The following is a 14,533-nucleotide window of genomic DNA, read 5'->3' as shown; positions in this document are numbered from 1 at the left end:
CTAGTCCTCATGAGAAACCCATGTGAAGGGCTGTAGGAACAGTTCTGTGCATGTGTCCAGGACCTTGTAATTAACAGGTGACACTTCTCCTGCAAGTTTTGCCATGTTCTAATCTCCTATGTCACTATTAGTGTCCTGTCTCATTATATTTATTTATTTGCAGTACCAGGGATTGAACTCAGGACCTTGTGCTTGCCAGGCAGGCACTTATGCTGCTGAGCTATATCCCTCAGCCTTGTCCCATTTTATTTCAATCCTTTGTGTGTGTGTGTGTTTGAGACAGGATTTTGCTATGTAGTTCAGGCTGGCCTCAAACTCATAGTAATCTTTCTGCCTCAGCCTTCCTATTACAGCAGTCTTAGAATTACCAGAGGCAGAGAAACTGAGCAGCACTTTGAGAGGTGGAAGGAACCAAACCTTATTATGCCCATGGGCTCAGTGGAGCTGCGTACTCCAAAGTCTGAGCTCCAAACCTTTGTCGGGGCTGTCTAATATAGAGGTTTTAGACAGGAACACACAGGCTGAGTTACAAAGGTAGAATGAGGCATGGTTATGCCTAGGGAGCATGAGGTAGGCTGTAGAAGCAAGATGCTAGAAGCAGCTGTACAAGCAGTTTCCAAAACTGAGCAGTACAAGCAGGATACTAGAAATTGAATGGTGATTACCTTGTGCAAGCCATCCATTTGGTGCTAAGTTTTTGTTTCCCAAAGTTTTGTTTTCTGCATCATCCCAAATGCTGGGATTATAGGTGTGACCCACCACACCTGGTTCAGCATCCCAATTTTATATGTGAGGAAATAGACATACAGGAGAAATAACTTGCCAAAAGTTACTTGGCTATTAAGGATTTCTTCTACCTCTTCTATCAAACCCAGATTAAACAAAATTGATTTGTTCACAGTACTGTCATCTCAGATTTATATGAAATGTAAAATTCTAGCCAAGAGATATTTATAATACAAAAGCCAAACATACCAGAATAGTAACATGCAAATCATGCTAAGATTATGCACAAAAGACTAAAGAGATTAGAGGAAGCCAAGTCATCAGAAGCCCTCTGTATCTAAGATTAACCAAGCCAGGGTATGTAGCAGAGACAAAGGTGAATGAAGAGAAAAAGATGACTCAGGATCATAGCCCAAGTAGTAAGAAAAATGTTATCTGCAGAAAAAAATAGATGCATTTATTGGAAATTCCTTGAGGGTGAATGAGATGAGTCTGATTTTAGATATGTGAGTTTGAATCAGTCTGATAAAAAACAGAAAGAGCACACGGCTGCTCGTGTGTATGAGATGGGCGAAAACTGCAGGGACATGTTCATGTTCCAGTTGATGAACTTACAGATTTCGAAGTACCGGACAATTTCCAGCAGGCCTGGTCAGGCTCTCTACCAAACTCCAGTCACAGCTTCTACAAAACACACCTTCTGTGAAGCTGCGTTCCCTTATGAGAAGTCCCAACTAACTTCCTTTGCAAATAGCACTGAACATCAAACCTAGTGTGCCTAAGACTGTATGTGCCTGTGGTGAGGCCTGCCAGAGACAGAACTGAAACAATTTAAAGATCTTAATTGGTTTTCTTTTCAATTCTAGACTCAGGCAGCACTTCAAAAATGGAATGAGTGTTCCAATGAGATATTCAGGGGAGGTTGGTTTGATAGAAAAGGAACGAAGAAAACAAAACAAAACAAAAAAGCAGATTGTTTTAAAATAACTTTCTTTCTAAGGTGAGGACAGGGAAACAGACCAATAGGAATATAACAGAGAAAATAATAAATCACTTCATTAGCAACTGAAATTGGCATTTTGGGGACATTTAGCTATTATTTCTCATTTCTCCTGGCTTTTTCGAAACATCAGATAAATTGCTTAATTTAGTTTGATGGCATAAACATTAAGTGACTCCATTTTTAGAAATTTTATATATTCATTTATTTTTATGTTTGTATTTCTATCTTTTTCAGTACTGGGGATTGAACTGAGGAACTTGCACTTACCAGGCAGGTGTACATTTATTTTTGAGACAGGGTCTTGCAGTGTAGTCCAGGCTGGCCTTGAACTTGTGGTGATCCTTCTGCCTCAGCCACTACCACTTCAGCACTCAGCAGTGTTTTGACACATATTTGTTACATGAATGGCCAAAAGAGTCCAAGAGTCTCAAGGAAGACAATGAGATCCTCTGCTGCCATCTGTCCTGGGATGGGACCCTCCTCGGCAGCTCACCAGTTAATCACCAATTAATCGAATATCTGCTGTTGCAATTCTCTGTAGTCTTGATACTCAGTGTGGCTGGGGGACAGGCAGCATGAGCAACATTTGAGAACTCACAAGAAATACAAAATCTCAGGCCTTATTTTAAGGCTTCTAAATCAAAATCTGCATTTTTGTAAAATTCCAGGTGATTTCATGTATATTGTTTGAAAATCTCTGCTCTAGAAAAACACAAGTGATTCTTTACTCAGAAAGTAATTCACTTTCTCAAGAGAAGGAACAGATGCTCGGTTCCCAATCCTCCAGTGACTGAAGGTCTTTTCATTTTTGCCCTGGCGCAGAGTTGTACTAATCTGGCCTTACAAGACTGAAGCAACTCACAGAATAATGTCAGGAATTCTCTTTTATCAACAGGAATTCTATGCCCATTTTTTTTTTTCATTTATGTATTTGCTACAAGGTCTCACTATGTAGCTTGGACTTGTAGTGATCCTTCTGTTTTCAGCACCCCCAGCGCTGGGATTCCAGGCAAGTGCCACCACCCTGGCCAGCTCAGTGTGCCGTGGGGGTAGGGCCAGTGTGGCATGCGGGACTGTGGATCAGATCGAACCCTGGTCCCTGAGCTTGCCAAAGCAGGCACTTAGTCCCCTGAGCTATCTCGCCAGCCCATGTGCCTATTTTATTTCTCAGCATATATTATGCCTATGTATTTTCTCAGAAGCTAACACCAGTGATGTCAACTACCAATGACAGAATACTCACTGCCACTGTTGCCCTTCACTCTCCCAGACTTTGGATCCAGTGGCATCTGTCGGAGGAATCCCTCCTTTTTGAGAAATGGACCCAGGTTAGAATCCCTAACGTGTTGAGCCATCGGCTGAGGGCAAGCTCTGGGCACTGTGGTTGGGAGCTAACACGGTAGAGTATTTCAAAGCAGAGCAGCTGGGTCTGTAAGTTCATTATACTTCCTGCAGTTGTACAGCTGAAAGACACAGCTTCTTGGTGACCACAAAGAGTAAGGAAAGGTAAAGTTACAGAGGGATGACTGATGAAAAGTAACAAAAAAAGCAAGAGAGTGGTTCTTATCATTGCCTGGTTTATTAATATATAAAAGACATTAAATCACAAAAGATAAAACAGAATTATTTGTTTTGGAAGAATGATTTATAAGACCCTGCATTCAATCCCCAGTACTATATCCCCCCAATAAAAATAGTACAAATATAAATGTGTATATACAAAATGTGACTGAAAATATGAATGTTTAAATTTTTGAAAAACTTACTACAGACATATTACCATTGTACCCTTCAAGGTTTTTGCCCTCATTTTGAAGATACTTATTCCATCATCCTTGCCACTTTCTGAAGCAGTTCTGGAAGTACTTTTTAAATGTCATTAGTTGTACTGTTGTGGCTTGCTTGACGTCCTAATCCAAAACATTTACTTTGCATGGCCTTTTTGACTTTGGGGAAGAGCCAGAAGTCTGACGAAGTCAGATCCCATGAATAAGGTGGATGAGGGCAATTAGTATTTTTATCATGAGCCTACCTTTCCATTGGATGGCACACAGCAGCAACATACACTGTTGTTTTTTGTCTTTGTTTTTGTTTTTTTGGATACAGGGTCTCACTACACAGTTTGGACTTGTCTGTAATGATCATCCTGTCTCAGCCTACCCCGTCTGGGATTACAGGAGTATGCCACCATGCCCAGTTTTGGTGGCCAGCATGGCTTGCAGCATCAGGGATCAAACTCAGGACCTTGTATTTGCCAGGGAGGCGCTTAAACTGCTGGCTATCCCCCCAGCCCATACACCATATTTTGTATCATATCTTGTAAAGACCCTCAAGAATAACTTCCACAATGGCTTCCGAAAGTTCAAAAACAATGAGGTAACTGTGTTTAAACCTATGGGGAATATTTTAGAGAGATTAATAGAAATATGTCTTTTATTATAAATTTTTAAAATTTAAATGCTCATGTGTTTCAATCACATTACACACACACACACACACACACACACACACACACACACGGTTTCATTTGTTTACTCAAATGGGATCTCAGTTTTTTGTTTTGTTGTCTTTTTGAGACAAGGTCTCACTATGCAGTTTTAGACTGGCCTTGAGCTCCCTTTGTAGTCCAGGCTGGTCTTGAACACCCAAGGATCCTCCTCCCTCAGCCTCCCAGTGCTAGGATTACAGGCATGTCTCACCACACCCAGCTACCAATAGAGTTAATGTTTCCAGTTTTGCATTTCTATCCTTATGTATCATAGCCTTCTGCCCTCCTGCAGCAAAGTTGGATTTGAGGATCAAAGTACCCTAAATACTTCATTTATTTTTCTAAATTTTTAAATTTCCAATTTTTGTCCTAAATATCTTCATTTTTTTTCTTTTTTGTGACAGTATGTATTCCAGGCTGGCCCTGAACTCAGTGATTCTCCTACCTCAGCCTCCTGGCATGCAAATGTATGCCATCATGCCCAGTAAATATCTTAAATATTCAGAAAAACTACATTATATTTCCAAAAATGTGGAATAATTCTGACTTGTTATAGTGTGTCTGTTTGTCTCACATCCTCCCCAACACATTTTTTTTTTAAATGTATTTGGTTGTTACAGGGTCTCATAACACAGCTCAGATTCATAGTGATCCTCCTGCTTTCAACCTGCCCAGCGCTGGAATTACAGGCCTGTGCCACCACCCTGGGACTCTGGTTAGCTCAGCTTGCCCTGGGCATGGGGCTGGCATGGCATGTGGTGCCGGGGATCAAACCTTGGTCTCTGCACTTGCCCTGAGCAGGCGTTTTAGTCCACTGAGCTATCTTGTTAGCCCACTACATTTCTGACTTATTTCAATTTTTGCTGATGTGATGGACCAAAAACAATTATTTCACACATTTGTCTTTATGGGCATGTATTTGGATACTAAGTTTTTAAATTTTGTTTTGTGCTGCTGGGGATAGAGTCCTCTGGACCACAGACGTTGCAAACCCTCGATTTCTTAAGTTTGAGCATACTAATTATGCTGGTCATCTTCGTTTCCTTGCCTACCAGGAATAAGTCTCAGCTGTACAACTATCCTACAGATGTCTTGCTGTCCTTCTGTGGCTATTTTGCCATCGCAGACCTCTGCTGCTGCCTGAGCCAGACATGAACTGTCTCTAAGATTACACTGCTATGCTCTGCTGTTGAGGTGTCATGGATGACAGCACAATGCAGTGGTTCCTGGTCTGTTAGCTCTCATTTGTGCCACTTCAAGGGGTCTTTTATGTGCATTTCTCCACTTCACTGCAGTAATCATCCAGTCCAGTTCCCAATTTCTCTAATCTGGGCACATTCACTCTGTTCTCAACCCTCCTGTTTGAAAACCAGAAGTACTCAAGAGAGGATTCCTCTGACACTGTCCAAGGAGCTCGTCTCAGTCCCTATTACACTATTCATGACACCAATCGTATTGGCAGGAATAGTGCTAATTTATTTGACTCCCCAAGATGTTATAAATTAGGCTATAAGTTGCCTTTCTGTTTTAGCTCCAGTGCCTGGAGTGCAAACACCAGTAGATCCTCAATAAATATTGACTGAAGAAAAGAATGGTGAGTTTTCTGGGAAATAATCTACATGATGTTTAAGTAATTTTTAAAATGTAGTACTGGGGACTGAAGCCTGGCCCTTTGTACTGAGCTACATCACTTAGGCCATTTTCTTTTTTTTTTCTTTTTTTTTTTTTCTTTTTGGTGGAACCGGGGATTGAACTCAGGCCCTGCGCTTGCCAGGGAAGCGCTTATGCCACTGAGCCATCTCCCCGGCGCCTACTTAGGCCATTTTCATTTATTATTTACTTAGGTTTTTTGAGACAGGGTCTAATTATGTATTTTAAGCTGGCCGTGAACTCACTCTGTAGCCCAGGCTGGCCTCCAACTCATGGTGACCCTCCTGCCTCAGCCTCCCAAGGGCTGGAATTACAGGCATGGGCCACTATACTTTTTTGAGATAAAGTTTTGCTAACTCATTTAAATTGCCCTGGTTGGGTTCATTCTTGTGATCCTCATGACTTAGCCTGCCAGCTTCCAAAAATCTTAAAGATTGCTATTGATCTTTTGGGTCTTCTCATAAATTCCAAAGCTTAAGGAATAGATCAGATCAAAAGTGAATGGGTTAAAAAAAAAAGTGAATGGGTTTACTGAAACTTGGCATTTTAAAAATGCAAAACTCTTTGTGAAACACCACATCTTGGAGAACTATCCAGAGATAGTAATTGATCCTATCAATATTCAAATTTTGCATCTGAAAGTCCACCCTGATCACACGCCAGTCATCCCAGCAATAGTCCAGTGGATGATCACAAAGTGGGAAACCAAAAGGCCTACAGTGAGGGTGTGGGTTAGCCGGGGCTGCTTCACCACCTATCAGATCCAGGACATTTCCTCTCCTGAGAGTTCTAGGCCAACTTGGCCTACACAGTGAAGTTCAAGGCCAGACTGGCAGGCATAGGGGCACTTGTCTCAAAACAAAACAAAAAAATGCTTTGATTTTGAGCACTTAGAGACAAAAATGACTCTAATTAACATTTTAAAAAAATAAAGGCTCATCGTCTAAGTTGCAGTTAAACTGTAATAGAGAGATATCTGCCACTTGAGAGAAGGGAAAAAAAATTTTCATGGGAAACATTGAAAGAGTAGCATCTCACCCAAATTTTCAAAGCAGCATTCAGCCAAGATAACGGTTGTTTTCGCTGGCAGACTTGTCTCTAAAAGGCCCTTGATTTTAGTGTTACTAGCTTGCTGGGTTTGTTTTGTTTAAGCTACTGTTGGCAAATACAGTTGTTTCATGTTAGGTTTGGTTCCTGCAACTTTGATAGGACCTCACTAAGCAGTTCAAGGATTCGCCCGCCTCAGGCTCCCAAGTGCTGGAATCACAGGCGTGTGACTGTCGTACTGATTCTATTTCCTTATTTCACCTCCTTCAATTGCTCAACACACACGAAACAGGCTGGAGTCAAAATCACCACTTGACTCTTTCTACCTAGAGAGGTATTTCAGGGGTTTACACTGAGACTGCGGACAGCCTGGGCAGAGTCGGTCAAGTTTTGTTTTCACTTGGCAAACCGCCTCCGTTTCACAACACGACTCTGGCCCTCGAAGCAGCCAAGACGACAAAGACTGCTTCTGGGCCTCGCCCGCATAGCACCGAGCCTAATCGGCCACCTAAAGACCGGAAGCGCCCGCCCCCGGCCGTCTAGCCCTTCGGTACCTCGGCTGCGCTCCGGCGTGACGCACTCGCCCGGTGCACTGTGGGCACTGTAGTCCTGCTGGAATCTCCTTGACCACAAGTCCCGTGACGCCCGTGGTCCCCGGCCCCCACCCCGCCTCGCTCCTCCCGGGTCTCAGCCGGGCCTCCCGGCCCGGGCAAGGCGTTCTGGCGAGTCAGCTGTTCGCCCCCAGGCACAGAGGCGGAAGCCCGTGAGCGAGGGGAGGAGCTTCGCGCTGGGTGAACGCCCGCCCTACGTGCTCGTCCGCCTCACGACCGCTGCGCGCGAGCCCCGTGTCCCCGCGGCGGGTGGCGGCTGCGGCGTCTGTGCAACGCGAGGGGGCGGAGGGAGCCCGCGGCGGCGGCCACAGCGAAATGGCGGAGACCGTGGCGGACACCCGGAGACTCATCACTAAGCCGCAGAACCTGAATGACGCCTACGGGCCGCCCAGCAACTTCCTGGAGATCGATGTGAGCAACCCGCAGACGGTGGGGGTCGGCCGGGGCCGCTTCACCACCTACGAGATCAGGGTCAAGGTGAGGCCGTGTTCCGCTCCCTCAGACCGGTAGCCGGCTCTGTCGCCCCGGACTGACCCTGGCGCGGCTCCCTCGGTGACCGCGGCCGATCTGGCCGGGTTGGGACCCTGCAGTGGGCGGCCCAGTTGGCAGCTGGGGCGCCTCTCGGGAGGGCTTCCGTGGGGGCTGCCGTGCGAGCCCGCGGCTCTGGGAGGAGGTGCTCGTGGAGGAGGGCGTGGGTAGAGCGCCGCTGGCCCCTTGAGCAGCTGATCTGGGAGTGACATTTGAGTTGGAGTAGATCTTTCGAGAACGCGGCCCTTCGCCGCCTGGAGTGTAAGTGTGAAGTTGAAGCCTTGCCTTGTCCTGGAGACCTCGCAGAGGCCGCCTAGCCACGCTGCTTGCTCCGTGCCTTTCCAAGCTGTGGAGCTAACTAAGCGAGGGTAGGTCACACCCTCGCACCCTCTTCCTAGTAGAACTTAACGAGAGTTAACAAAAGCCCCAACACATTTTGGATTGGGGTGGGCCAGGTATGAACAGTGGAAATGGTTGACTTCAGCGTTCATAGAAGTCCTCCAGCGAAAGGTCTTAGGTATGGGGACTGTTACCTACCTCATCAAAACTATAATTGCTTTGAGAAAATAGTGTACTTGTGAGGATCTTGTTTTTTAATTTTGGCGTTTGCATTTCATTGAATGAAGGAATCAGCTGAAGTTGAAACAATTTTATAACTCATATTTGTTGACAATAGATAATTCTTTCTTTGAAAGATGCTAATTGAGACTGCCACCTCCCTTTCAATCAATAATTCAGGCTTATAGACCTGGCTCATATATGGAAGTTGTTGCTTTTTTTTTTTTTTTTAATGTATTTAGTACAGGGTCTCACTACACAGAACGCGCTAAAAGTGATCCTTATTTTTTGCGGTACTGGGGATTGAACTCTGGACTTTGTGCTTGCCAGGCAAGCGCTTATTACTGAGCTGTCTCCCCAGCCCCATTTGAAGTGATCCACCTGTTTTCAGCCTCCCAAGCACAGGGATTACAGGTATGTGCCACCACACCCAGTTTTAGCATGCCCCAAGAGCAGGGCCCACTCCCTGTGCCTGCGTAAGAAGGCACTTTAGACTGCTGAGCTATCTGGCCAGCCTGGAAGTATGTCACAGACAAATTTGTTAAAATTAAGCCTAAGATGATTTTTGCTTTAGGGCCATGAAATGTACATATTACTGTTTACATCTAAGTTCAGTTCATTCTTTCTTTCATAGAAGTCACTATTGAAGCTCAGGCAGGCCTTGAACTCACTGTGTAGGTCAGGTTGATTGGGAACTTGCAGTGATCCTCCTGTCTCAGCCTTCCCAGTGCTGGGATCATACGTGTAGGTTACTACACCCAGCGGAGAGCAGTAATTCTTATTAATTTATGTAGTTCACATCAGTGATAAAAGACACAACATAAAATTTACCATCCTATCTTTGTTTGTAAATACATGTCATTCACAGTGTTGTGAAACTTATTTTTTTGAGACAAAGTCTCACCATGTGGGTCAGCCTGGCCTTGAACTCACCCTGTAGACTGGCCTCAACTCAGTGATTCTCCTGCCTCGCCTCCCCAGTGCTAGGATTACAGACCGGCCCCACTAAACCCATCTTAAAAATGATTCTTACAGGAGTGTTGATGAAAGAAAAAGTCCAACTTCATTTAAAAGACCAAAGTAATACTTTAGTATTATAAATCAGCCTATCTCTGGATGTGTAAAATTTGAGCCATAAACTTGATAAAAGTAAGGAAAGTACAAGATTCAGGACCCTTTGCACCTAGGAAAGTGTGTTTTCAGATGAGTGTAGTGGAAAAGTGAGCATTTGTTTTTAATGACTTTAACTTTTGAAATGATTTTGAATTTATTTTTTATATGGCAGATGGTTCACTGAGAACTTCCTCTTTTGCCCCTAATTCACATTATTCCTTTTTTTCTTTGTAGTAAAACAAAACTTAGTGTGCCTGTTTTTAAACTTGCAAAGCTACATTAGTATTTCCTGTCACATAATTGAATTGGAATCTCCTCCCTACACTTCCTCAATTTAATAACTGTGTTTATCCTGCTGGGTGCAGTACCAAATGGATTCTCCTATGGTGACTTATTTTTGTCTTTTGAGACAAGGGTCAGTGCAGCTCAGGCTGGCCTTGAGCTCACTTTATAGCCCAGGCTGGACTTGAACTTCGAACAGTCCTCCTGCCTCAGCCTCCTGAGTGCTAGGATTATAGGAATGTATGTGCCACCATGCCTGGCTATTTTTCTTTTTAAAAATAACCTGTGATGCTTTACTAATATGTCATTTAAACATAAATTGTTTGTGATCTCACAGTTTGAATGGTATAGAAAACAATCCATAAGAATGGTTAGTTAAGAGCAAGAGCTTCCCCAGGCCTGCTATGCCAAACCCCCACCCTCCACCCCCACCCCCCAGGGCACACTGAGAGGCAGTTGAGACTGGGCATGGTGGTGCACACCTGTAATCTCAGTTCTTGGGAGGCTGTAAACAGGTGAGTCCGATCTATTAGTGAGACCCTGAAGACCTTGTAGGCCCTTCCCTAAAAAAAAAGGAGCGAGAGCTCTCTCAGCCTCTTCAGTAGTTGGAATTACACATATGCATTAGGAAGCTAGGGTCTTTTGCATTTTTACACAGACCAGTTTGTTGTGTGTAAAACTGTTGTATGACTTACCAGTCATAAATGCAGGTGCCTGATAACATAATTGAGTTTTTAATGTTTATGAGATGCTATTGAAATTTCTTTTTTTAATTTTTTTTTTTATTTATTTGTGTGTGTGTGTGTGTGTGTGTGTGGCCAGCTCAGCCCACCAGGGGGTGGGGCTGGCTGGCATGTGGTGCTGGGGATTGAACCGTGGTTCCCTGTGCTTTGCTAAGCTTGTTCTGAGTTGGTGCTTTAGACCACTGAGCCATCTCACCAGCCCCTGAAATTTCTTTTTATAATGTGTTAACTTAGACTCAGAATGCCATGTAGTAAGACATAAAACCTTGGGGGCTCAGCAGATTAAAGCTCCTGCTTAGGCAAGGTTAGGCAAGCTCTGGGACTGAGGTTCAATTCCAGCACCAAATGCAGTACCAGGCCCACCCCCAGGGAAGGCTGAGTGGGCCACAGAGTCCCAGAGAAGTGGTTTAGCCTGGGCCTGTAATCCTAGCAGTGGGGAGGCTGAAAGCAGGAGAATCACCACAAATCTGAGCTGTGTAGTGAGGCCTTGTAATAACCAAATATAATAAGAAAAAAAAAAAAAAAAAGAAAAAGCTTTATTTAATCAGCACATGATGTTTGAGAGTAATTACAGTCGTATATTAAGGTAAAATGGATATGAGATGAATAGTTTAACTGTATTATAGTTTTATTTACCGCTTTTCTCAACTGTTCACTATTCTCCCTTGCCCCTACTGCCTGCCTTTTGCTGTTGAATTTGCTGTGTGGAAAACCATTTTATGTTTCAGAATTTTGGTCCTTGAACTGTCTTATAGTTACTCTAATTCTAGTCTTGAGAAAAATGTTCAATTTTATAGGATCTGATTGAAATTACTCTTAATTCACAGGGTAATTTTATCTGGATGGTGGCACTTTAGAATACAAGTTTCCCAATCTCCATTTATCTTTTTTGGTTTGAGAACAGTGTTTAAGACTATTAGGATCACTTGATTAGTATCTCTGGGCTTTTGAAAATAATTGGCACAGGGTTAATGTTTTTTTTAAATTGTTCTAATGGGTAGGTACTGCAGAGAGCACCATAAATGATTAAAGGTTTAGGAACGCTCAGGGTCTAGAATTATTTTGACATATTAAAGAGAAGGCTGAAAGAGAAATTTAGTCATTAATTATGAAGGTTTTACTTCATAAGTTTAAGGGGCTTTAATTTTCTGGGGTTATTTATTTGAGACAGTCTTAACTGTGCAGTTTAGGCTGGTCTTGAGCTCACTTTGTGGCCCAGGCTGGTCTTGAACCTGCAACAATCTTCCTGCCTCAGCCTGCTGAATGATGAGATTACAGGCATGAGCCACCAAGTCTCGCTTTCTCGGGATTTTTCATTAAGATCTGTTATTGCACCTGAAAAAAGCTGCTTTAAGCAGGAGGGGAGATAAAGATCTTCTTGACCTTTGAGAGTCCTGTTTCAAAGAGTAAATTTATCATGTACTGGCTCAGCAGATTAAAACATTAAAGTTTCAGTCCACATTTATGAAACAGATATGTTAGTCCTACTTCATAGTACTCAGATAATATACAGATATCTTTAACATAGTGACCCACACATGCTGCATATTCATGCTACACCCATCTCTTCATTGGTGTTTTGAAACAGGATCTCACTTCATACACATTTCGGGCAGGTCTTGAATTCTCTATAGCCCAGGTTGGCCTGGAACTCAAAGTAATCTTCCTGTCCCCGCCTCTTTAAGTGTTAGGATTATAAGCATGCACTGCCATGCATGATTTCCTTAGGTCCCCTCCCCCCTTGTTTTTGGAAGGGTGTCTTTTTGAGACAGTATTTCACTATGCAGTTCAGTCTGGTCTTGAACTCATAATGTATCACAAGTTGACCTCCAACTCGAGATCCTCTAGCTTCCTTCTCCCAGCTGGTGGGATTACAGGCATATGCCACCACACCCAACCTTTTATCATTTCTTGAGACAGGATCTTGCTGATCTGGTAAGTTGTCCAGGTTGTATTCTCCTGCCTCAGTCCACCAGAATGCTGGGATTTCAGGCATGTACCACTGTGCCCTGCTTCAGCTCTTTGAAGAGCTTCTCATAGTTCTCTCTTCCACATTATACTCCTAGAGGCTAAAGACTATCATAATTATCCCTGCTCAACACCTGACACTCTGCATCTACGTGGCTCATACTGGACACCTATGAATAAATGAAATTTAGGAAAGTTAACTTACCCAGAGTCATAGCTATTCATGGAAAAACTGAGTTTTAAATGTAGATTTTTCTGGCCTTCAGACTATGCTTTTACTTCCACACTCACTGAATATTCAGATTCCTTAAGAAGTTTCGAGACCATTAATACTCTTTTATTTTTTATTTTTTTATTTTTTTTGGCGAAACTGGGGATTGAACTCAGACCCTCGCGCTTGCCAGGGAAGCGCTTATCCTACTGAGCCATCTCCCAGCTCCTACACTGATACTCTTTTAATTGGATAGGATGAGACTTAGACCATGGGAGTTTGAAGAACTGGCCAGGAAGGGTACCTTACTGATGTGTAACCAGAAATTCCCCTGGTGTGCACCATGTTCTCTGTCTCACTGAGAATGCTGACAGTGGAAAAGTATGAGGAAACCACAGAGCCACATCTGTTGGTACCTTGATAAGGCTAAAGTAAAAGATCCTAAAATAGTAATAATAAATACATAATGAAAATGAAAAACCAGATCCTGATAGTGGAGAAGAAAACCTATGATATTTGTGAGATAGAAAATTTTTTGGAGGAGAAGCAATCCAAATATTAATTGAAAGCAGGACAACTAAGAAGTTTTGGGGAAGAAGAGGTATGGCCATATCTCTGCCTCTTTTTTTGCAGCATCTGTTTCTGTATCTGTCCTATATAATCATGAAAATGATTGAGACAGCATGTGTTTTTGGTGTGATACTGGCATTGAACCTATGGCCTTTATACTGAGCTGCATCCCCAGCTCTTTTTGTGTTGAGTCAGGACCTCACTAAGTATCTAAATTGTCCAATTTGGGCTTAGTCTAGTGATTCTTCTGCCTCAGCCTCACAGAGTACTTGAATTAAAGGCATGCAAGACTATACCAAACTATAAGTTCAAATTCTCAAAATCTAGAATTTATGTAGTATTTCAGGCAGTAAATCCATAACTACACACCTTTTCTGAACTTCAAGCAATCTTTCAAGATATAGGCATAATTTGTTTTTCATGTATTCTTGTCCATTTTTGGCAGGTAGAATTTTAAAATCCAGCCAAACATTGTGCCTCATGCTTGTAATCCCCGCACTCATGAGGTTGGTTGAGGCAGGAGGATCACTGCAAGGTAGAGGCCAGCCTAGGGTATATAATGAATTTAAGGCCATGCTGAACTACATGCTAAGACTCCGTTTCACACCCACCCCCATGTAAAAGTCCAGTTTAGAAAAATACAAAGTGTACATACAAAAATATAAACTAAATGTATTAAGGAACTTCCATGTAAAGAAAGCTCAAGGAGCAGGGGAAATAGCTCAGTAGAGTAAGGGCCCTGAGTTCAATTCCCGGTACTGCAAAAAATAAATAAATAAAATAAAAATAAAGCTCAAGCTGAGTGTGATGGCACACAACTTTTATCTCAGCGCTCTGGAAGGCTGAGGCAGGAGGTTTGTAAATTCAAGGCCAGCCTTGGGCAGCTATCTCAAAAGTTTTCAAAAATAGGAGAAAAAATATAGGGAGGAGAGGCTGGGGATATAGTTCAGTATGAAGGCCTTGGTTTAATTCCCAGTGCTAAAAAGGAAGCTACTAAATTGCATTAGCCTTATGTGGCTTTTTTTTTTTTTTTTT

The 14,533-nt window shown here is 43.0% G+C and overlaps 1 protein-coding gene across 1 annotated transcript in view; it reads left to right on the top strand.

The window, feature by feature from the left end:
* Positions 1-7,578: 7,578 nt before the first annotated feature.
* Snx3 (sorting nexin 3) overlaps positions 7,579-14,533 on the top strand; it is a 36,414-nt gene continuing 29,459 nt past the window's right edge. The window contains exon 1 of the mRNA XM_004637476.2: positions 7,579-8,002. Coding sequence (XP_004637533.1) covers positions 7,841-8,002 — 162 coding nt within the window. The 5' untranslated portion in view covers positions 7,579-7,840. The remainder of the gene's footprint in view (positions 8,003-14,533) is intronic.

Source organism: Octodon degus, unplaced genomic scaffold, assembly GCF_000260255.1.
Source record: "Octodon degus isolate 3935 unplaced genomic scaffold, OctDeg1.0 scaffold00090, whole genome shotgun sequence".
NCBI classification, from domain to species: domain Eukaryota; kingdom Metazoa; phylum Chordata; class Mammalia; order Rodentia; family Octodontidae; genus Octodon; species Octodon degus.
This window is presented reverse-complemented; position numbering and strand designations above follow the sequence as displayed.